The sequence below is a fragment of the Rhopalosiphum maidis genome, chromosome 3, assembly GCF_003676215.2.
Source record: "Rhopalosiphum maidis isolate BTI-1 chromosome 3, ASM367621v3, whole genome shotgun sequence".
In the NCBI taxonomy this organism is placed as follows: Eukaryota; Metazoa; Arthropoda; class Insecta; order Hemiptera; family Aphididae; genus Rhopalosiphum; species Rhopalosiphum maidis.
Genome location: NC_040879.1, coordinates 54,837,182 through 54,862,631, shown reverse-complemented (window position 1 = coordinate 54,862,631; position 25,450 = coordinate 54,837,182). Strand labels below are relative to the sequence as shown.

Genomic DNA, 25,450 nt, shown 5'->3' with positions numbered 1-25,450 from the left:
ATACATTTATTTCATTTTGAATATTATATAATATTTATTTTTATCTTTAAATACAGTTTTTTGTAGTCTGAAAATTGACTAACTACCAAAAGAAAATTGATAAAAGTAAAATATTAAAATTTAAAGAGCAAATAATAGTAAAAAGATAATTTTCACATGCTATAATTTTATCGTTTGTACCTAGAAATTACAACCACTGGACAATCATTAAATCAAGTCATTAAGAAATCAGGAAAATTAATATTTTTTTTTATTATTCAAAATGTTTTTAAAAATAAAATAAAATCTAAAATTACATTCCCGTTTTTTAATATGTAATTCGTATCTTATTATCTGCCCATTAAATATATAATTTACTGTTATAGGCATTAGGCATATATACCGCTAATAATGCAACCTATATAATTATGATGGTCTGTTAATGATTTTAAAACTGACCTGCAAACATTATGGCGCTGACAGCCAAAAAAACTGAAATGACAAGCTTGCATTGCACTGGCTGGCGTATTCGTGTGTATTTTTAGTTTATTTTAACCAAGTCAGTGGTATATTTATTGAGTGTAATAAAATAACACGTCCCTTTATAATAAATTATATATGTTATATCCACACATATCTGTGAATATATCTTTAATTTTGATACATCACTAAGGTTATAAATATTCACTATTTTTATAGATGCGTATAACATAATGCGTGTATATATAGGGTACATATATTATACTTAGACATTTAGTTTATAAATTACAAAAAAATAGACGTGGGTTGAGAGGAGATATATATCGTTCTAATCTCTTCTAGTAATTACCGAAACACTGGGCCTGGGAGGTATAATGTATATATATATAAGCTCTCATGAGTAGCAAAAATCTATGGGTAGGTAATAACGTTATTCGTACATTATAATTTAATTTAATATTGTATGTAATCTAATATCAGTAATATCATTTTTATAATAATATATAGCCATACAAATTTCAAAACAGTCAAGTACCTAATTATAGGGATTACAGACTATAGCCTATATAGATACTAGTATAAAATAAATAAAATATTAGTTCAATTGAAAATACTTTTAAATTTTAAATTTTTCGTTCAACGGTCGTATTGGTTGTTTATAAACCGAAACGAGTTCATCATCAACACCACTGATAATAACACCGCTTCTTTGTTCCGTTGATTTTTTAATTCAAAACAATACCGAGTGGGATTCATAATTTAGGCCTCTGGTAAACATAATTTTGACCCGAGAAAGTTTACTGGGTTTAAAAATAATGTGAGTTACGATCTCGTGTACAATCGGGAGGGTTTACCACCCGGTTATAAACACGCAATACACAGATGTGTTAATTTTTATTTGAGGTCGTGCTCTCCGCTCAATTTCGACAGACCCAACACATGACCGCGGGGAGGTGCTATAGCGTATAATATATGGCGAAACACCGACTAGGGTCGTTGTAGAATGTACGCTATAACGTCATTATATAGAGTGTATAATATTATAGTTGTGCAACTATGCAGTCCCATAAATATTTTAGTCGGTGTGAGCAGTGTTCTTGTACGTACAAAATATGTAGAAACGTTTATTTCGTTTCGTTTCGTTTTTTTTTTTCTGTGACGTCGCGGTCGTTCAAAAGATTTTTGTGTCGAATTGCATTATGTGTCCTGTCTGTATGTAATTTATTATATTATTATGTGCTTACGGTCAAAGATGAAAAAGCCGGTTTGGCTAAGGAGAAAAACGGGGGCGGCGGTGACCGTAATGAAAAATGTTTTTATTTATCATCATATCTTTGTATTTATCGACCCTTCAAGGAATCGTTTGACTGCGTTGAACCCGCCTGCAGGCATTTTCCACCGTCCCTTTTTGTATTATACGTTGCGCGTATAATAATATACCTAATACTCAGTCCTAAACAACGAAATCTGAAAATATTATATTTTATTATTAATACCGTAGTCTATATCTGAAATGAGAAACTGTAAAACGTATATAATATAACCGTGAACGTAACACATGTGTACACGCGTAGCCGTCACGTAGGTATTATAAAAATATTTATTGTTGTAAAGATTTCGGTGGCTATACAGTTAAAAAAAAAAACGAAATAGGAATTAGGATGAGCAACTTGGTTGCGTCTGTACGTGATACGAATAAATTCTGGGCCTACTAAAACATCTGGTTGACACTGTAGCCTGGTTGTAATATTTATAATTATTCTTTGTTTCCGTTACGGGATCGGAGAGGGCTCGAGTATAATAATAATACAATATTTATTACCAATGATTCTATTTTTAGGTTTCATAAGCAGCAGCGGATCCAGAAGTCACTCAAGCGGGGGGGGGGGGCGAATTAAAAAAAAATTATATTACCTATTTTTTTATAACCTGTAATTTATTGGAGGCTAATTATTTGAATTATTTTACCAACTATAATGCTTTATGTGTTATTAGTAGTATCAACAAAATAAAAGTATCTGCCTTCGGCTCAATTTTATAATATAAAAATAACGTAAAAAATACGGTCCAAGGGGGGGGACGATTGCCCCATCATCCCCACCTCGTATCCACCACTGTTCATAAGCGATTTAAACGCTATTATTAATATTGTAATAATATTCTTCTTTTATGCGTTTGTAACATTAATTATTGATTGTTTAGTTCATTAAATATCGGTCGCCAGCATAATATTATATTTTATTAAATAAATATTTGAATTCATCACTGAAATTTGAACGAAAATATCGAACGAACGCAGTCGAAAACATCCGTGTAAACAGATACCTTATCACTTTTCAGTAAATGTTCATATTTGATTACTTTTCGAGGTTCGTATTACCATATATAGACTTGTAGTCGATTTGATAGGATTGTACGCGTTATTAGTTTATTATAAAAAAAAAAAATATGTACAATATCCGAACAAAGTATATAATATAATACAAGTACAAAGTATTATGTTTCAGTTGACATATTATAGTACAATATCCGGTGGCCTCATTTCATTTCGAGTCCAATTTTCCCGAGGCCGGTCCAAAGATTTTTATTATATTTTATTGTTCAGCCGCACGTCTGTACATTATAGGTAGTGGCGAACAAAAAGAACAACGCTTTTTCGGAATATCTATTCGCACTGTACATTGGCTATGTACAATACGTAATCATATACAATTACCATGCACTCTGTTTGACGAGTGCGGCACAAACGAATGAATCGAATCGCGGGTTTGCTATAATAGCATGTACGTAGGCACTGCCGTCGCCGTACGATTCCAACGCGGTTCACTCTGTGGTCGCGCGGGCTGCGGTATTACGGCGGTGACGCATATCCCACGACGTCTACAACAGTGGGACAGAGACACGTGCGGGCCAGCAACCGTAATGGCGCTAAGCAAATCAAATTCCGTTCAATCAGACTATATTATTATTGTACAGCGGTCTGTTCTCCCGGGGCCGCGGCGGTGGATTATATTCTTTACTGTCTATCAGCGATGATATTATTGTTACAAAATATTGTCATCTGTTTTTTTACGCTTCGTTTGAGAACACTTGTTGATAGTGCGCCAGGTCAAAAACATATAGATATTAAAATGTGTAGATGAAGCGATATGTATATGCATAATATATACACGAAACACGGCGTTGTGTGCAATCATAATAATATAATAATATCATGTTATAGGGTCCGGATATTGATGCTCCGATAAAAATGCATTTATGACTGAAACATAATTTAAAACTATTTTTAAATATGACCTTTAGAAAATAAAAACCGAAGATTAGAGAAGTAGTATACATTATGAAATCGAAGTTTACGACGTAAGTAAAAAAATAGTTTACGATTTCTATTCGAATTACTTTGAAATGTTGAGAAAATCCCTCGAAAAATTATAAAAAAATTAAGACAATGGAAAATAAAACCAGTTGCTCAGATTTGTTAGTCGTTGATACGCATTACATTCTTAGTTAGACAACCATACAGCTTTACTATATAGAAACAAAACAATCGTCCAGATCAGTGAATATTATTAGAAAATTATTTTTTGATTGCCACGACGACAATGAATTTATCATTTTACACGATTAATACAACATATCTGTCATATACAACCGATCGCCGTTCACCTAATGGCTGCCAAGGAAAACGTTTAATACACTTAAACAGCATATATACCGTTTATTATGCGTGTTTAAGATGTACGTCGGCTTAAAAATTATTTCGTTTCATCACATTCATCCCGCTGATATATTATTGTACATAGACTTTTGAACTTGTACGCACTCTAACGAAATGAAATAAAAATAAAATGTTGGCAATATTACAAATACGGGATGTGCGAGCGCACGTGTGAAAGAAATTAGCATTTTGTTGTAAGACGGATTTACAATGTATTGCATTTATTGTTGTAAGGGAACAAAGTGCGTTATGTGTTTCGCAGTTTTGATGTATGCAACATATAAGCCGTCTAGAATAAGTTCTATTGTTATGATAATACGTATACGTATAAATATAGATGTATTATATATTTAATGTAAGTGCGCAATCGTAAGTAAAAGACGATCTATTTACTATACTATTCCATAATTGGATTTCTAAAATAAACGGCGGCGGCGCGTGGGTAGAATGGAAAAATGTGATTTTGACTGTTTTTTTGTAATTATTATTATTACGCAATGCTACTGTGGAAAACAAAAACAACGTTCTGCGCAGGTAGCTTTTCATTTTTATTGAAAAAATATGATTGACAGTAACTGTTGTTTGAAAATTAGCTGGGAATAATAAAATTCATTAGATTTAATACAGAGAAATGAGATGTTTTTTTCTTCTTAAAAATCGATGATTTTTTACTCATTCCCTTTTACACTCGGCTTAATAGCTCCGTGCAAATAATTTATTTTTGATTTAGCATACTATATTGTATAGGAATATATACCTATACAACGATTGATTTACAAAAGACGTGCAAACCTAATGTGTTTTCGCTGTCTCGCCGTCGATTGTGTTTACGTAGTATGTTATCGAATTGTCGGTCAATCGTATATACGTTTTTTAGACCATTAAAAGAGAAAAAATTAATAAAATGCGATAGAACGAGAAATCGATAACAAATGAGTATTTTATTTTTTTCAAGTATCTCTAACGGCTTTTCCTCGGCCGCTTACACAAAATAATTACAATCACTCACAGTGCTGCAGCATAATAGTGTTCACACGCTGGCGTCGACATCGATAAGGATTGTCGTTTCAAGGCCATCACCATACTCGCGGTGCATATTTATAGGCCGAAGCGACCAATCGGAATTCTTTATATCCTGTCCTGCAGGTGTGTTTATATTTTATGTACATACATAATAATATATAATGTATATATAATGGAATTATAAAACGCAGTCTCCCGCATTCCAATGCACCACACGACTCCCGTACGCGCACGAACAACACATGCATCACTGTTGAGTATATTCAAACGTATTAATTCCACCGTTCCAGATGTCCAAATTTAATTTCGTGGACAACGATTTGAATCCATTATTATATATTATTTCACATCAATACAGGCACACGAGTTTAACATATTATAATATATGCCTATATGTAATATATATATATATATTAAAAAACCAGATTTACATTCATTTCGTTTGGTGACTTTCGTAAACATACGTTTTATTTCTTTCCGAGTGTACAGGTATTATAGTAATAGATATTATAATTATAGGCGTGTTATAAGGAATATAGTTAACTATATGTTTATTCCACACATAAAATAAAAATATCAGTTTCAATATTGTTTTATAAATCTAGAGTTTCTTACAAATTGTGAATCTACATTTAATTAAAATTTTTATATTATTGAATATTAGTAATGTTATCGGCTGCTCTTTCATAATCTCTTTATAGCCGGTAGAGGGACTGGCAACACGGCACTCCCTCCACTTGGTATTTTTAAACGAGATTTATTGAATATTTTTATAGTTAATTAAAAACCGTGGTGCCAACGTAGTGTGGCGTGTTTAAAACTTTATAATAGTTTTATAGTTTCCAGATAATTATATGTTTGACCGGTTTATCACTAATAATTATCACCTTTAGCGTACGGTATAAATTGTCCTGTTTTAGACGTTACTAGCGTATTTATACTAATCTATAATAAATATTAACAAAATATTTAAAATTATTATCGATGTGTAATTCGTTGATATTCTGTGATAAATGACCTTGTGGCGTCTTTTAGTTTTAAGTTGATTTAAACCTTAAAACACTGAACAGTGATATTTTGTCTTTAGCTAACATACGCGCGACATAATTAAAATGAAAATTTAAATGATCGGTCTAGTAAAGCATTGATAATATTAAAAACATAATTATTTCTTGACTATTTTTGTTTATTTGTTTATCTACTAGAGAACCACTTTCCTATTTCTTTGATTTGTTCCCGCTAAATCTAAACAAATTTGTATACTAAAAAGAAATCAAAGAACTCTGCTTTGTAGATGTTGAGTGTACTGTTAAATAGGTTGCTGTTATTGAAGCGTTAAATTTGAATTCAATGGTAAATTACAGCCTACGTAAAAGAATTCTGAGCGAAGACAGTATGTCAGACACTGTCTATTATTTATAATTTATTTTATTGTATTTCTATATTATTTCTATTTTATTAAGCCCTTAACTATTTATTAGTTGTACTTGTACTGTAGATTGTATTATTTTTACCCGAAAAGTTCACAATTATTATACTATAAATAATTATAATAGTATATGATACGTAGGTATGTCGTATAGTTTATAATATATATATAAATTGTTATTAACTTTTTAGTCAACACCTAACGACTATTTAAAATTTATTTTACGGTTATAGTAATACCATTAGTTCAATTATTTTTCATCTATAATATGGCATTTATTATTACTTGATTAATTAATTATTGTTATAATAGTATATATTTATGTCAATATAGGTGGTGTGATAATGACATACATAGGTAATAACTTAAAATTTATCTAGATATTACTTTGAAGATAGGTATTATTAACTAAAATTATTGTTTTTCGTTTGAAATGTTTGATCATTGAATTTAGTCAAAATTTAAACTTCAAATTGTTTTTTTTTGTATTTTTTAGATTTTAAGGTTTTTTTTTTAAAACCAATAATAAGAAACTTAAATGTTCAACCTTAGGTACAAAAATTGAAAATTGTATGTATTTGTAAGTAACTACAAAATAATTTGTAAAATGTTCGTGGTTATTAATAGTTATGCCAATAATTTGTTTTTTAAATGCTTATAAACGTACCTACATGTGTATTAATTAAATATTTTTAATTTACTAAAAGAAAAAATTATGTGTGATCTTGTATTAATTTTTCAGGTTTTTGTCAAAAGCTTAAACATTTTAATGAACACTTTAAAAAAATCGAAAATTTCAAATACCTACGTACAAAATGTTCTGAATTATTAGTCTAAATATTTTTTAATATTTCTTTATGTATAGAAAACAATTATTTTTTGAACGTTTTAAATTTAAGTAATAACTGTTTTTCAAATTATCACGAAATAACAAAAACCGTCAGAAGAAAAATCGTAATACTGTCTATTTTTTCCCAGAACATTTTTATAAATTCGTCTGTCTGTGTAGTTGAGAAATTATTCTAGGAAAAATATTTTTTGTCATAAGATGTTAAAATTTTTACGGAATAGCATACTCGTAAATATATTAATTTCTTCGTCTTATCACACTATATAGGTAATGTCAATTATAAGTATTTCTATTCGCCTACTTCCGCATAAAGCCGGTTCAATTTCGCTTTTGAATGTACCTATATGATAAATACAATATAACAACAATGCACTAAATTAAATATTTCAATCTGACAAAATTATATGAAAATTAATTTTTATAGTTATTCGCAATTTCGTTCGCAATTGGAAAACGTAAGACGGACGTGATTGTGATGAATTACGATAGGCGTGTATTTTAAAGCGATTTATTTTGTTTTACGTTATATAACATCACCTTCACTGCTATATAATTAATTAGGCATTTATATTGTGTTATTGACTTTTAACATTCGACTTTTGATATATTTAATCTAAAGATAATAAAAAACGAATGTTTATAAATTATATACACGATCATAAATAATTATTAACGTTTACCGAATATGATTATAATGATCGCAAGAACGGAAATGTTATCGGTATAAATTCATAATATATTTCAATAAGCGCACGAAAAAATAATAGTTGCAAACAATTTGGGATCGGGCATGTTTTAGCCATTATTCGTATTTATGATTACACGATGATATATTATAGTATAATAGGTGCACACAGAAAATAGAAACTATAATATGAATATATGTACGAACGAATGAAAAGAAAAATCGGCTTCTGTTCCAGACGTAAACAAAGAAAAATATTATATTATAATGTATATTTGTATACATTTTTGCGATAAAAATGAAATTAATAGTGTCAATATTGAAACTATTAATACAGAGCGGACCAATGTAAAACACGAAAAATATTAATATATTAACAATATTAATATTGTAAAATGGACAAATACGCGGTGCTCCACACTGTACATTAAATTAGACAGCTGAGTGTAACAAATAATTATGTATAATGGAATTTGTCTTATAAGATATTCCACCTTTATGCACTCGTGTACAAATAAAAATGGTCCGATAATAATATTTTTATACTTTAATTTGTGTGTGGGTCTTTCGTATACTTAATAGTGTTCAGTTAGTTGAATAATTCGTTTCAAACCATTCAGTTTAAATTGTTGTTCCCGAATATCAGAATTTTTTCGCAAGTCTTAAATCAAAAATATGATTTATAAAAATAATAATAAAATGCTACTTTTAATATATTGTTGTGTTTGGTTTCCCGTACTTGTTTTAAACGCTCGGAGTGAAATCACAATTCATTCTAACAACAGCAGTAAGTATTTATGACTGTACCATACCTATTATAATATATTAATATTTAATAATTAAAATTATTATAATTTATATTATTATTAATAAGACTTAAAATGATATGCAAATGTTAAAAGATATTCATTTTTATAAATTATATTTATATACACTGCATAGATCGCTATAGGTTACCTGTATTAATTTAATTCGCACATAAATATAAAAATTATTTTTTATTAATATTATAACGAAATATTTAATATTTTGGACTTTCGAGTGTTTTAAAAGATTCATAATTTTATAATCATTCATCATTCATATATTTTATTAAAAATTGAATCTATATTATTGCTTATATGTGATAGTTATAGCAGAAATTTTTCGATTTATTATTAAGAAAATTTCTTATCGTCATAACTTTTTTTTAAATAATAAACAAAAGTTGTTTCATTTAGATGTTCGTCACACTCATTGTTTTGTAGTTTTAATTTTTTAAATTAAATTATGTGAAAATAATATTAAAAATTAAAACTACAATATTTTCACATAATTTGATGTCATTGTAAAACCATATTTTTAATAAAAAAATTATATATTTACAATTTTTATCATTATCATTTTTAAGAATTTTATTTTTTTAAATTACAACATGAAATAATATATCATTTGTTGAAACAGAATACTTTTCAGAGTATCTGATACTTCGGTACAATAAGTATTCAAAATTATTAGTTATGACTGTTGTGAGTTTTTGACGAATTATCTACTGGTTCAAAATCAAAATGCGATTTTTGTGTTAAAATTATTCTATTTCGGAATATGAAATTAAAACTGTATTATAAACATAATATATTGTTATTTAAAATAGTTTAAGAAAATAAAAATTTATTTAAAAATGTTTTTTTGTAATGACATCAAACTACGATATGTAAAAATAATATTAAAAAATTAATATTTTTTGAAATAATGATAACTATGTCTATGTTAGCTGTCAACAAGTATAAATTATATTTTAGCAAGTACAGTTTTTTATGTTTTGCAAACTATTACTGTATTTTAGGCTCATATTTTTTCACTTTTTTGAAAAATTAAACATTTGAGTAAGAATAAGCCTATATGGAATATAAGTGTTTGTATAAAATTTTTTTTAAAAACATTTAAATAAAATGTATCTAGTTAGTACTTAATTATTTAAAGTTTTTATTTATTGAGAAATTTGAAAGCTCTAAAAGTTATAAATTTTTAATTTCTTGTTAGATAATATGATTATATATTATATATTAATATTTTATTTTATTTTCATTTCAGTGGCTAATAAAGATTATGACGTTACTACGATTTATAGAATAACAAATGAGTTTACAGAATTTTATGAGAATGGTATGTTAACTATTTATACATGTATTTTTTCTTTTAAAAACACGTAAATTTAAATTTAAAAATGGGATTAATGGTAATTCGCATTTGAAAATTTGAACGTATAAATATTTATATGTTTGTTACATATTGTTGCCGACTGACAATTGTGAATATTTTTATTTTCTTATGCTAGTCGTTCTTGTATAGATATAGAATACTTGAATTTCGATCTTTAAATTATAGATTATAAATTATTATTGTTTTTAAAAAGGTTAAATGAGCAAATATACTAGATAGATCGCAGATACATAAAAAGTCAATAACACTAAAAATGTTTAAAATTGTTTTTTTTGTGTATAATGTTTTTACTGTTAATCTTTATGATCAAAAAAACTTACATTTATATTGTGTTTAAACTTTAAAATGTAAGCAAAACGTCATCCTTTAAATCATCTCATAATCGGTAATATAAAATATTAGGCGATCGATGGTTAGACTTTTTTAAGGAGTATTGGATAGGCAACTTTTTTTAAAGTTTTGGCGTATATTATAGTACTATTAATGTTATGTGAGTATAACTATCATTAATGTGAGTTTTGAGCTTAAGTCCACCACTAGCACAACCCAAGTTGTCATCTTTTTATCTAGTAAATTGTTATACTATTAATTATTGTTTAAAAGAACATCATATTATTATTGGAAAAAAATATTATTGAATCTACATTATTGCAGTCATTTGCAGATGTTATTATATCGTATACAAATAATTTTTCAATTTTGCTAACATACAATTTAATCTAGTTTACCGTGATGTTAACATTATGTCACCCACATTTCATATAATTTAAATTTAAAATATTTTCAACTATAACTACGATTACTATCCATTATGAATAGAACAATACGAACATAATTTTAATTTATTAAAGTAATTAACAATAGACAATAACATTTAGAATATCTCATTTATAGATCAACAGTAATACGAGAATTTGAATAATATTATAATGATGTAATTATTTTTCAGTTTTTGCCTAGAATTATGTACAACTATTAAATATTATTAATCGTGGCAAACATTAATTTACTGTTAGTTTAGAAACTTATAAAATTATTCTTTCTAATCTCATAGTTAAACACACTCTTTAACAATAAAAAGAAAAATTGGTTAACATTTCATTCAAATACATAATTTATTCATTCTGTTTAGAATCTTAACATAAAATAGGGATGTTCAAAATGCATATAAATATAATAATATATATATATACTAATATAATAGATATGTATTGTACTACCTAGGTTACATTAGGGTTATTATAATAAGTGTTGTAAATTGTAATATAAGTAAATACTAAATTTAAGAGATTATTTTATTAATCATAATTTATTAGGTACCTAACGTGTTTTCTAACGAGTAATAGGTATTTGTTTAAAAAATTTATTTTATTTAATTTCCTGGTGTTTATGAATAGGCGTGGGCACTTCATGTAAGCTTTCCATTATAATTATGTTGGTTAATTTCATTATTTCAAATTGTTTAGAACTTTTAACTGTCTGATGACTGATATATACATAATGTTAAATTTTACTATTATTCTATATTTCTATAGTAGTCGGATTTGCGGACTCGAATTTTTTTGAGAGATATTCAAAAAATAGCTACTCAATTGAAATACATTCAAGAACAAATGCCATTGGGCTACCAATTTTTGAAGATGTTGCAGAAGAGTTCCCACAAAGGACCAATCGACTACAGTCAATTTTACAAATTAATAAGTTAGTGTTCTTAAAATATGGATTATTTGAAAATAATAGTCATTTTAAGGTTGATTATTTTCCTAAAAATTGGGAATTCAAATCTACTTCATTAATTGGTAAGATATTAAAAATATATTTCATATTTTTAATTCGTATATACATTATACATGTATACATAATAATATTATATAAACATGTAACTTTCATTAGTTGCAAATATTTTTTACTACAATTAAAAAAAATACATATAATCGTTTGTTTTTATCGAAACAGGGAAAAGCTGCAATTCTGGAGACAGACATAGTGGTAAGAACATAATGAATATTATATAAATAAAAAAAATTGTTCTAAAAATTAAGTATATTTTGGTACTCAGTGAACACGATACAACCTAACTATATTTTTGCTACAAAAATATAAACTATGGTATAATTCATATTCACTAGAATTAGTAAATATGTAATTGAACTTTTTATTTCAAATATTTGATATTGAGTAAATGTGATGTCTGCAATCAATGTTCACTATAATAGTACATTATGATGAAACACTGATTAGTGTGCAACTTTTTTAGTTTTTAACTATAGATACGTTTAGTTACATAAATATATAAAATTAATTTTTAATATATACTACTACAGTAAGTACTGCACTATAAAACTCAATATAAAGTTAATTTATTTTCATTAAGTTTTTAAATTGTATAGAATAATTAATTACAAGACCCGGTTAATTTATTAAAATCAATAATTAATAATAATGGCTGTTTTATAAATTTTAAATTACACAGTCAATTATTTTTCTAAGACACTATAATCACAAAATACGTGTATTATATAACTAATTTTTAAATTGTTGTTTTCGGCAATATTTATAAGTAAATATTTAAATTCTAAAAAAGGACGTTGCGTTTATAATTATTACGTGTTAATATTTATTTTTTGGTTTTAGATCAATGTATAAATATTTTCGAATACAGATATGAAAAGGAAATGATACGTAATAGTAATGATTTTACTACAATATATTCGGTAATTTGGACAGCAGATAAACCCCGTTCGGGTCTATCAATCACATACATACACACATCGTCGTCCAAAATGGACATCTTCTTAAATTTATCATATGCAAATAATACGTTAATAACTTTTTCCAAATTATTGAAATTTGTGAGTTAAATATTATACATAACTGTTTATTATATACCGAGTAAACCAAATAGGACTTGGGTAATAATTAATTAAACACAAATCTGTTTTCATACAGGACGATGTAAGAACAATAACATTATATAATATCGGTTTCACGAAAAATCAAGAATATATATTATCGTTAAAAATGAATATGAATAATGATTATTACCACAGAGGACGGTATAATTTTATGTATTATGGATTTTGGTTTGGACTTGTACGGATTGCTGAATCTTCAAATTATGGTATTAATGTATTATGACGAGTAATAACATAACACATATTAATTAAGTTAGTTCAGATAAATGTTTATTAATAATTCGTAAGTTGTGACTTACAAAGACTATGTTGGTGATCGATATTTATTTTATATTTTGTTAAAATAATCGCTATTTTGTAAAAAAAAAAAAAAAAATGTATTTATGTATATTATTACATATTTGTAATTGATGTTTGATTTATATTATAATATTGTCATAAGACAAAAATGCGTTATTATAATAATATCAGTATTTTCCGGAAATATTTTTGAGGACATGATCGTAAATAATAATGCATAATATATTATACATAATTTATTGTATATTTACACACTACACAATCTCGTTGGATTATAAGATATTATTTATTAGTACATAAGTGTTAACAATACCTAAATCTAACTTAATAGTTTTCATTATTTGTCTATAGATGAAGAAGATGTTCGAATTGTTTATAATTTTGAAGGAAAACCAAAGTCATTCGACGTACTTGGAAACAACAAAAGTAGGTACCATTTAAACGCCCACAAATCAAGTAAAAAAATAATTTCAAGTATCACGTAACACCAGTAAAACTATTAATATAGGTACAAATTAGGTATCTTGAAAATTACAGTTCAATACGCTAAATTTTCTTTTATAGTACACATTTATATTTTCCTAGAAAACTATTGAAATATTAATTACAACTTTCTATTGTCAATACTCAATTGAAAATTGGAATCAGGAGTTGTAAGAAAATTGCACTTTCATACAAATTTATTTTTCATCTGATCAATACAATTTGTCGCATAAATGATGTATGTGGTCATGTGGAAGTCCTCTAATCTCATAAGTATAAATTATGATTATATATTGTAATAGGTACCTAATATATAAATTAGTATATTACGTATAATAACTAATAGTAAATAATAAAGATTTAATAACTATCTACTTAATATTAACATAATTTTATAGAACGAGCATCGATGCTTATTGATAATATTGTCGTAAGATATCATTAATCACATATAAGTATAATAAAATAAAATAAAACTGCAAATAGTATGACATCTTTAAAATAATAATTATATAATTTGCAATTCATAGTAATGTTATAAATTATAATGCAACATAATAAATAATAATTAAAAATAAACAAGTAAACAGTAATAAGTGATACTTATAAAATATGTAATTGAATGATTATAACCACAGGTTAATGTACCTATATAATTAATACTATGATTACTGTTAATCAGTGACTCGAGTTTTTTGACTTGGTAGTTATACTCGTATTTTTATTAGACAAATTGTAAGTTATAATAAATTGTTCGTGTGTTTATTATTTTAAAATATAGAGTATGATATAGAAGAGGGTATAGTTCAGAAATCGGAATGTTTAAACGGTGGACACAAATTACCTACAATGAATAATTGTACTTGCCCTCCTGGATTTATTGGAAAACTATGTGAAACAGGTAATTGAACAACAGTGTAGTGTTAGAATTGCGTAGACATAATTATTTATAAAATATTATCAAAGTGACATTGATAACTTTGTTTTAGAATTAAGGTAAATAATTTCAAAAAGTGAGTATAACACTTGGATAAAAGTATAAAATAAAATAAAAACACGCGCGGACATCGTAAACGCAGGTGTCAGCGTCACTGTGGATAACATTTTAAACAGAAAAAATAATTAAATCGTTTTAGTATCCGAATTGACGTACCTAAATAATATACTTTTATTTCAGCATGTGGACCAAATTCATATGGATTCGATTGTAAAGGCGTTTGTTCTATGCATGATCATGAAATGTGTCGTGGTATGTACATGTGTACGAGTTACGGATGTACTTGTCCACCAGGTTTGACCGGTCCGTTGTGTAATAAAAGTGAGTTAAATATATAAACAATAAATATACACATAAAATAAACATCTTCGATATGTTATATACAGGGCTCGGGACTTATAGCACTTAAAATCTTTAAAATAAGCGCTTAAAAATTTGAGCAAAAATATTTAATCAAAAAAAAAATTTCTTTTTACATGATAAAGTAGGTACTACTGTGCTAAAAATAATATAATTAAAGACTACAAAAAATATTGCAGAAACAAAATGATTAGGAAAAGTTTCTAACTAACAAATCAAACAAAAATTAATAAATCTTTATATTATAAAAAAGTCAAACTTTAATTTCGAGACATTTTGACTTATTGTTTATAGATTTTTCGAGGGATTTTTTTAAAAAACCATAAAAAGTAGAAAACTGGTCAAAAAATGAAAAATAATCAGGAAAACTGGAAATAAGCATATTTTTAAAAAAAGCAAAAATTTCATAATTGAACGTGTTTTAACATGACATACACTTTCACTCTGCTACATTTTAAGTCAATCCATACAAATAAGCAAATGCTTTAAGTCCTGAGCCCTGGTTGTATACCGTTAAAAATGTTTTTTAACCGTATTATAAACATAATGTTATAAATTTGTAAGTTATAAGTGTTATAACACTTACACATAACTGTGGTAATAAAATTTTTTTATTTTTTATTAGACTGTGAATCAGGTAAATTTGGTGCTGATTGCAATCAACTTTGTTCGCCAAATTGTTACGACAACGCGTGTGATCCATACACGGGCGTCTGTTCAGAAGGGTGTTTAGAAGAATATTATGTCGAACCGTATTGTTTACAAAGTAAGATAAAAAAAAATAAAAAGCTCAAATTAGATAATTAACATCGTGTAGGTAGTACAACGCTCTACCCATTATACAAATGCAATTGTATTTTAATTAAAAGTGTATTCTACATTGTTTAGTAATTAAAGTCTACGAAAAATAAATATTATATTATTATTTATTGATAGAGTAGCATTATAACGGGTCGTTATAATAAGTTGAATTCAGTTTTTCTAACCTGTATACTAAATACAAACAATATTATTTAATATATAAAAATAAATGTACGTTTGTATTTTAATTATACTTACAAAGTTTTTGACCAATTTTGACGAAAATTTCAAATTGTCTATATAGTATTATATCAAAAAAGTTTAAAGAGGAGCTAGAGTAGGGTACCACGTTCAATAAAATATCAAATTGTATATATAAAATCCGCCATAGGTGGATTATCCATCTCGGGAAAAATAGTTCACAAAGTGAGGTACACCAACGATGATTTAACCGTTAACTGAGGTACATTAAGACAGAGTTAAGCATACATATATAGGTATAGCACCGTACTTTATCATTTTTATTTTTTTTACGAACGAAATCGGATTATGCAGCTGTTATAGTTGCTTACTTGCTTATAACAGTGTATCGTCATATATACATAGAACATATACTATATTCAACTCAAAATGTAAAAAATAAAACTGTCATAGGCCATATTACGAATAAATTACGTTAAAACCGTGATCATTTTATAAACAAAGTAGTTTAAAATAGTGATTAAAAATTGTAGCCGAAGAAAAATGTACACTTTAAATGTAAATAATAATAAGCAAACGTTATATAGTTATAAATACACGTGAAGTACCACTGACAATAGAACACCTCACACTCCACTAACCCATGTACGATAACGTACGACTACAGATTTATAAAAACAAAAAAAACATTTCAACTTATAAATCAGCGAGGACGACACATCCTAAATTGCCACACCAACATGGAGGAAGTGCTAGGTAAAGCCAACACAGATGCTATTTTTATTTTTTTCAACTCCGCCAGTCTTATAAATTTATTGCAAATAAAAAAAAACTGTCAATGTAAAATCTAATGTAAATCTAATGTAAAACAATTTGTCAATTAGTAATTTAAGTCGTTATAAAACTTATAGGCTAATGACTTTAGCAGTTGAAGTCTTTTTCTAATAATAATAAAAAAAAAAAAACACAATGTACCTATTAATATATTTTAATGTTTAGAATATCCATACCTCTTGAATCCGCCTAAACTGCTATCGAGCAAGTACGAGTCATTAGAAATAATATGTGATTTTCAATCATCTAATGTAATGGGTGAAGATAAAAATATGAAATTGAAATATTTTCAAATAGTTTACAAGGTAAGAATATAGTTTCACAAAATATTTATTTAATTTAAATAAGCACTAGGTACTAAACAATAATGTTTAATATTTATACAAATCATACGTACCTATGTCGTATGATAATATTATTATAAATTATAATATTGTATTGTTGTCTATAATTTAATATTATCTCTTATGCTAAATTATTTTGTTAAACACATAAGAATACTTAATACTGGCTCTCGAAATCATAATATATTTACAAAACTATATCAGACACACTCTATACACATTCATCGAACATTTAACATTAAATCGATTATGATTTATTATCAATAAATAACAAGTATTTGAATTCAGAGAGAGCTCATTGCGTAAAATCATGACCATAAAAATCGGGTAGGGTTATTTGATTATTATTTAACACATTTTAAGGTAATAAATTATAGCATAGCTGCCACTATTCTAGTATTCTATGATAATTGAATAGAATTACGTATTCCATTGTCAATTATGTTTCTAGATGTTAGGAGAACAGGAATTTACTAACTCTGTGATCAAACCCATTTTTGAACACAGTAATACGTCAAACGAAATCTTAAGTGATTTAAAAGTGGACACTGTATATTTAGTCGGTGTTCTGTTAATAACAGATGATGGTAATTTTAACGATCAAGATATAGTATACGGTCAATTCCAGACGTCGTGCGTGCGTACGTATTCTCAATAAGTCATTCAATTAATCACAATCGTGAATGATAAAATGTAAATAATTGTCAGTTGTCGTAATATTCACATTAAGTTTGTATAATTTTTTGTCTTAGCACCAAAGATCGATGATTTTAACGTAACACTTTTAAGTGGAGTAAAAAGCATAAACGCAACATGGAACAAAGTAAGAAGAAAAATACGGTTATCGTAAATTAGATTAAATATTCCACGTATTATATGCTATTTCTCCTATAAAAACCATACGTAGATAAACGTTTTATTGGTTTACTAACCTTATGCACCATTCGTTATAGATTAATACTACTAATAACCGATTCGAATGCAATATTCATGAATATTTATTGATGCTGTCGTGCAATCAGTCACAAAACCAAATACATGGTGTACAGAAAATAGTATCAGATTCGATCGGCGGTCACAATATCAGCGACCTTATACCAGATTGTCAATACGACGTACAATTAGTTCTAAATACAACTCAAGGACTATTTCCATCGCCCGTGTATTCGGTCACCCCACTTACAGGTACATTTCATATTCTATAGATTGACGCGTTAGTAAAAAAAATTACCTATATACATAATATTAACGATTAATGTGTAAACTAATAATTTGTATGTCATACCTATTGAAGGAAATGAATTCAAAGTTAAAGATATTACCACAGTCGTCGAGAATGGAAAGATAAAAGTATCCTGGAAATTAGGATACATATATGAGCGGTATAATACTATGGTACAACCGGTAGTAAATGTACCGGTCACGTGCTATTTAAGATACAAAGTAATTCATCAAATATTTCTTACAATAAACTTTCTTAAATAATTATAAATCATAGATCACGAATGAATCATAAATTATATGAAAATCTAACATTATCTATATTCGGCTAAATGTTAAAAGTATTTTTTTTTTCATAATAATATGACAAGAATGTTACATCAGTTATTTAGTAGGCCGTATTATAAATTTTTAATTAAGACGAATTTACGATATTTTAGATCAAACGAATTCTCAGTTGTGCTTTGCGAGATTTAAGAAGTGATTGGGAGACGGTTTTGATTTTCAATCAAACCAACTACGAAATATTAAACGTGATACCTAATTCGCAATACTACGTACAAGTTTCTAGCAGTCCCGATCAACGAACACAAATTAAGCACATATTAACACCGGCAACAAGTAAAAAAAAAACTTTCAAAATTAAATTTAAGGCAGGTACACTTACCTTTCTAAAATAACTTCTATGTGTGTTTACCATACTTAGAACCAAATGACGTAGCCCCGGATCTTGATCTCGACAACCCGATGTACGTAACAAATAGTTCCGTATTCGTCCAATGGAAATTTAATTCTATTAAGTGTTCTAGACTGAATGGACTATTTTCAACATACCTCGTGGAATTAAAGGTATCAATACTATATTTATAGTGTAGTGGTGACCAACCTTTTTTTAACGAATGCCACAAAAAAGTAAAAGAATTCTCGGCGAGCACAGAATTTAAATTTTTTCTTTGAATTCAATGTTATATTTTATTTTAGGCACATCCTAATATTATAGGTATATTGATAAATTTAATAATTTATAATATATTGCTTGTTATAAAATTAAATTAAATATAAATATGCGTAATAATGACGATAATACGATAAGACATAAGAAATATTTTACAAACGTTACATTTTTAGAATTCATAATTTTTTTTTAATTTTAATTATTTTGACGAGCCGGTTAATAAATGATCGTGGGCCACCACTGCTTGGTCATCCACTGTATTATGCGTATAAAACATAGCTTATCATTTTGTAAATGAAATAAATCGGCTTTTTTTCTATATTTGTTTAGGAGAAGAGTAATAATTATTTACAAGTAAAAGAAACGAAAAAAAATAATATTTTGATTGAAAACCTCAAATCAAATACGCAGTATGAATTGAAAGTATTTATAAAAACACATGTTGGATATACTCCTGAACATTTTTTATTTATCAATTTCACGACTGAAATCGGAGGTAAGTATTAAATATTTATATTTATTATCGATATTGTGAATAATCAAAGCATATAGAAATTCCATTAAAAACAATAGATAGATTATCCACAATCTGTATAAGTACAGAATAAAGGTTTTTTTTATGAACTTGTCAAAAAATATGTCATATTATTTAAAAAAATGCATTTGTTAAACACTAATTTAAAATATTAACTTTTGAGTTAATACCGACTTGCGGTGGAACGGTGTGAATAGGTCTATGGTATGAATAGACAATGGCTTTAATTACAATTTTAAAAATATTGTGTGTTAAAATACAATATGATACGTAAAAGTATTAAGTCTCCATGAATATTTTTTGTTTACACGAGTGCGTATAATAGGATTATATATTTGTGTAGGTATATATTTATCTAAACATAGAACGGGTAATTCACAATATGCGATTTAAATATTGTTATGTCATACTTAGCTAGTATAAGTAAATTGTTTGTAAATGATTACTTCTCTCGGGCACGTATCCAGGGTGGATAAAAATGTTTTGTTTACTAATCACGTAAAAAAATAAAAATTTATACTGCAGGTATTCAAAATTATTTAAACCCTTCAAAAATAAAATCCTAGCAACGCGCCTGACTTCACTAATACGTTTACTAAATTCTTACATTAATAGTCTTAGGACCAGTGGAAGATTTAGTGGTGTACAAAACCGATCTAAAGAATAAAGTGATTGGACTTCGTTGGCGTTATCCAGAAAATTCAAGTGTAGATGGATTTATAGTTTCATTTAAAGGATCGTTCAATAGCTCTTTTATCATACACGACAAAAATGTTACTATTGTTCCACCAATTAAGTGTTCGGCTTGGCCAGAATATTTCTGTTATACATTTTACGACGTTATTGCCAGTAACGATAATACGTTTAACGTAAGTATACGAATAAAAAAATAAAGTTTTTTTTGATAATAATTTAGAAAAATTCAAATGAAAAAAATAAATGTTTTGCATATTTAGTATTATTATTATTTCTATTTATTTCTACTATTCATTTGCTATAGATTCAGGCCAAGTCACCAGACTGTCCACAAGGTGGTTTATCTTCGTCAATAACTTTCGCGGATGTTGATGGATGTGAGTTAGGTTTATGTGTTAACATGCAAATTAATTCATAATATTATATCACGTAATAATGTATTTTAACTGTAGCACCCGATCCTCCAAGAAATGTGAAAATTATCGATATTGGAATAACATATATTCGTCTTCAATGGGATATTCCATGGATATTCAACGGTACATTAAAAATGTTTACAATTAATACGGAAGAAACAGCAAACGGTTATATAGGCAAGTGTTGTGTTTACATAGCGCCGACAGAGGTCTTATTTGACGAAGAAGTGCCTTCTTATAACTATACGGTAATACATTTAGTTTTTAAATAATAAAATATAATATTTTATATTACAGATGTTTAAGTAATATACGATTAAGTAGGTACATGACATATTCCAGAAATAACTTATCCTTAACTATTATTTATACCTAATATATTATATAAATGGTTTACCATTGGGCACCGGCGACAGATTAGATTATTATCATAATAATTATTAGAAATATTAAATTTGTCACATTTTAAAATTTTTTTTTTAAAAATATAAAACCCATTTTACGCGAAAAACGTTTACATGTAAAAAAATGTAACGTGACTACACTGAATAGCTCACAACTTTTTTTTATAAGTCGTTATAAAACAAAATAATTGAAAAAAATATATAGGTATTTTTTGTAAATTCTTATTGTCAACATTTTTTTAAATATTATTTTTTTTTTTTTGGTTAATAACACATATTTATTTTCATATCCTAAAGTATAATATTATTCCGGAGTGTTTAGATGAATGAAATCAAATTTCGGACGAATATAGCTATGAGTATTCAAAGTTTAGATAAACAGATTAGTGGAATAACATTTTGCGAAGTACCGCTGTGCCACTCTATTCATGTCACCATACAGACATCTTAAGCTTAACACTAAAATTATTTCACCAACTATTCCTAATTTTTATAGCGAAATAGGTGCCTACTTTGAAAAATATTCCGCATAAAATAATTAATAAAAAAATAATTAAATGTTTTTTTGTTGCCTTTTTCACATTTCAAATGCTCGTTTTTATTGTGTAGATTGTCTTCAAATCCGAGCCCTAATAATAAGGAATTAATATTGAATGTTGATCCAATATTGATAAATAGTAAAAATATAAGTAAATAGTTGATTAGAAAATAAGAAAATTTCATAGACTTTAATTGTTTTTATTTGTTTAAGAATTACTCGGCAATCGGTATATACTCATAATACAGTATTTATCTTTCACATTTATTTATTAAAATTTTTTTCTTTAACGGCTCAACAGCCGATGGACTTGTTTGAACAGTTACTGAAATTTACAATATTTTTAGTATCCATTACCGTCAATAGTCTATCCTTTAATTAATTTTATTGACGTCTATCAAGTATTAACTAAAGGTACATAATACACAGTATATACAGTATATAGTATTTATAATAACTAACTATATTAGTGTCTGATAATAGAAAGCATAGTTTCATCATCTGATCACTCTGACCACTCAACTTGGTGGGACTCGTACACATACTATTTTGACTACATTCATTATTTTTTATTTTTTTTTTTAATAAAATAATAGATTTTTTTAACAAACTATATCAATGTGAAATTAACATCAATTGTAAATAGTTACCTACTATGATGAGTCGATTGAACTTGTTACTCGTAGTTAACGCTAAGTCAAGTTGTACAAGACTTATTTAAAATAAAAAATAAATACTTATTTAAATCGGTAAAATATAAAAAAAAAACGGTTTTATTGAAAGAGTTATTAGAATTAGAAATAGGTAACAGTGACTTGGCGTGATTCAGTTTTATGAACGGTAAAAAAATGGTCGAGAGAGAACGATATATAGAATAATAGCCGAAAACATCGGTTATGCAATAATAGGCCTAATGACCTCCGGTGAAGCGATATAGAACGTATAAGTAACTGTTTCTCACATTGCAAAGCGTCCACCAATATTAATATGTTAATGTTATTGAATGTAAATAAAAAGTTGCTCACGTATACCGTTTCCGGTTTTTCATTGATAAAAAAAATCGAACGAGAACGCAATTTAAGATCCGTTAAAATAACTAAAACGACAAATTAACAATGGAAAGTATTATTATATAATATTACCATATTATTATAAGACAATGTATTAAAAATATATTAGTATAGTCTATACAAAAGTGCTCTGACAATCAATATACATATATGAGTGTCTGCTCTCACAAATACAAAACCAGTAAACGTTTAATTATTGGGTTATATACAAACGATATTATTTCCGTATTGTGTGTATCGACAATACCAATGAGGTAGACGTGCAGTTGCCCCCCTCCCCCCCCAAAAAAAAATACGTGTCAATAACGAATAAATTATAACGAAACACGGTTTTTATCTGAATAAAAAAAAAAAAAAAATATATTAACCTCAGACCGTGTTTTGTTCTGCAAATTGCAAATATCGTCGTGTATATATACGTATAATATCAATAATATTAAGTGAGCCAAAAACAATTACGTCCCTATTCGTCCTACATACTTAGGCGTGGCTAACAAAACGAGGAGGTTTACACGTTACGTACAATATTATGCAGGTGCAAAGTTGTGTTTTTTTAGCTTCACCGCAAACTGTGCGTGTGCTATTATAATGATTATCGTTGAATCGTAAAATGTATTGCATAAGACAAAAATATTATAATGTTTTGTACGTATACGTTTTATTTTACAGCTGACAGGGCTACAACCGGGTTCGACATATTCAATCGGTATATTATCTGCAACGACATCGCTGGAGTACAGTTCTACGGCAAAAGTTGACGAAGTCACGACACTCAGACTAGTAGACGAATAAATGCATAATAATAATATTACATAATATTTATTGTTAATCTAATCATTATTTTAACACCATTTTAACAATTTACGAGACACGTATAGTTTATATGCGTAACGTATTAAATAAAGCACTAAACACTATGCTATGTAATAATAATATGCACTAACTATTTAAAGTATTTTTGTGAACAGACGGTTATTCTTTTTTAAAAATTAGATAATTGAACTATTTTTTGTTTTAAATTAATAAAAATACTGTATTTTCTTCACCATATATTCGATTCATAACCTAGTCTGATGCATGGGGGAAAAAATCCGATATAGGTCGAATGCCCATTCGTACCTATGCAAAAATGCAATACCATTACGCACGATTATTCAATCACAACGGTGTATTTTTCCTTTTTAATTACTAGAAAATTGAAAAAAAAAAGAATATATGATTATGCAAAAATATCAGAATTGAGAAAAAACAAAAATGCCAATAAAAAATTCACAATTTTCTAAATATGTTTCAGACTTTCGAACTACTGCCACGTGTGAGTTGTATACTACTATTGAATAGTATTATAAAATACAACATAAATGAATAACATATTACGGGTAAATAATGTGTTTTGTGAACTTACTATAATATTTTTATTAAAAAAAAAAATTAATTCTTGAAAAACTGTACCTATATAATGAATAAAACTTACCTATCTGTGTGACTGTGTAACACATAAATAAATTACTAAACGTACCAAGTTTTATTGATTGCTTACAAGGAGTATAACCATATGAGTATAGTTAGTAGGTACTATTACGTGAAAATAGTAAAGCGTTTATTTTTTCGGCCAATCTAACAATAAATTCCAACATTAGTACTTAAATGCGTTAGCCCTTTTCAGGTAATACAAGAAATGTGAACTATTATTTCAATTGGACTTGCTGAATTGGTTCTCGTTTAGAATTAAATATTTAAAAGTTAAAAAAGTACTCCGTAACTCCGTTAGAGTTGGCGCAAAGACATTGAAGTTTGCACATTTTCATTCTCATATTTACATGGTTAGAAGTTTGAGTGAAATAAGTTAAGCAGTCAAGCATTATGAGAAAGGTACAACTAAATTTTAATAATTTAACGATTTAACTCTCAATGTGAATTTGAAACAGATTTATTCTACAATTAGTTTAATGTTGTAAGTATCCTATTAGTGTTATTTCTTAGAGCTTCATATAGTTTTGTAAGTATTATCTAT

The 25,450-nt window shown here is 27.2% G+C and overlaps 1 protein-coding gene across 1 annotated transcript; it reads left to right on the top strand.

Moving 5' to 3' along the window:
- Positions 1 to 8,791: 8,791 nt before the first annotated feature.
- LOC113557489 lies at positions 8,792 to 24,400 on the top strand. Its single transcript, XM_026963038.1, has 22 exons — positions 8,792 to 8,951; positions 10,238 to 10,309; positions 11,902 to 12,165; positions 12,323 to 12,355; positions 13,001 to 13,218; positions 13,316 to 13,487; positions 13,933 to 14,007; positions 14,846 to 14,965; positions 15,242 to 15,382; positions 16,047 to 16,187; positions 17,423 to 17,562; positions 18,053 to 18,242; positions 18,354 to 18,424; positions 18,555 to 18,786; positions 18,896 to 19,044; positions 19,263 to 19,443; positions 19,529 to 19,671; positions 20,108 to 20,273; positions 20,928 to 21,181; positions 21,313 to 21,385; positions 21,461 to 21,672; positions 24,106 to 24,400. Exons 1-22 carry the CDS (start codon positions 8,840 to 8,842, stop codon positions 24,226 to 24,228), a joined length of 3,282 nt encoding a protein of 1,093 aa, XP_026818839.1. The 5' UTR covers positions 8,792 to 8,839; the 3' UTR covers positions 24,229 to 24,400.
- The last annotated feature ends 1,050 nt before the right edge of the window (positions 24,401 to 25,450 follow it).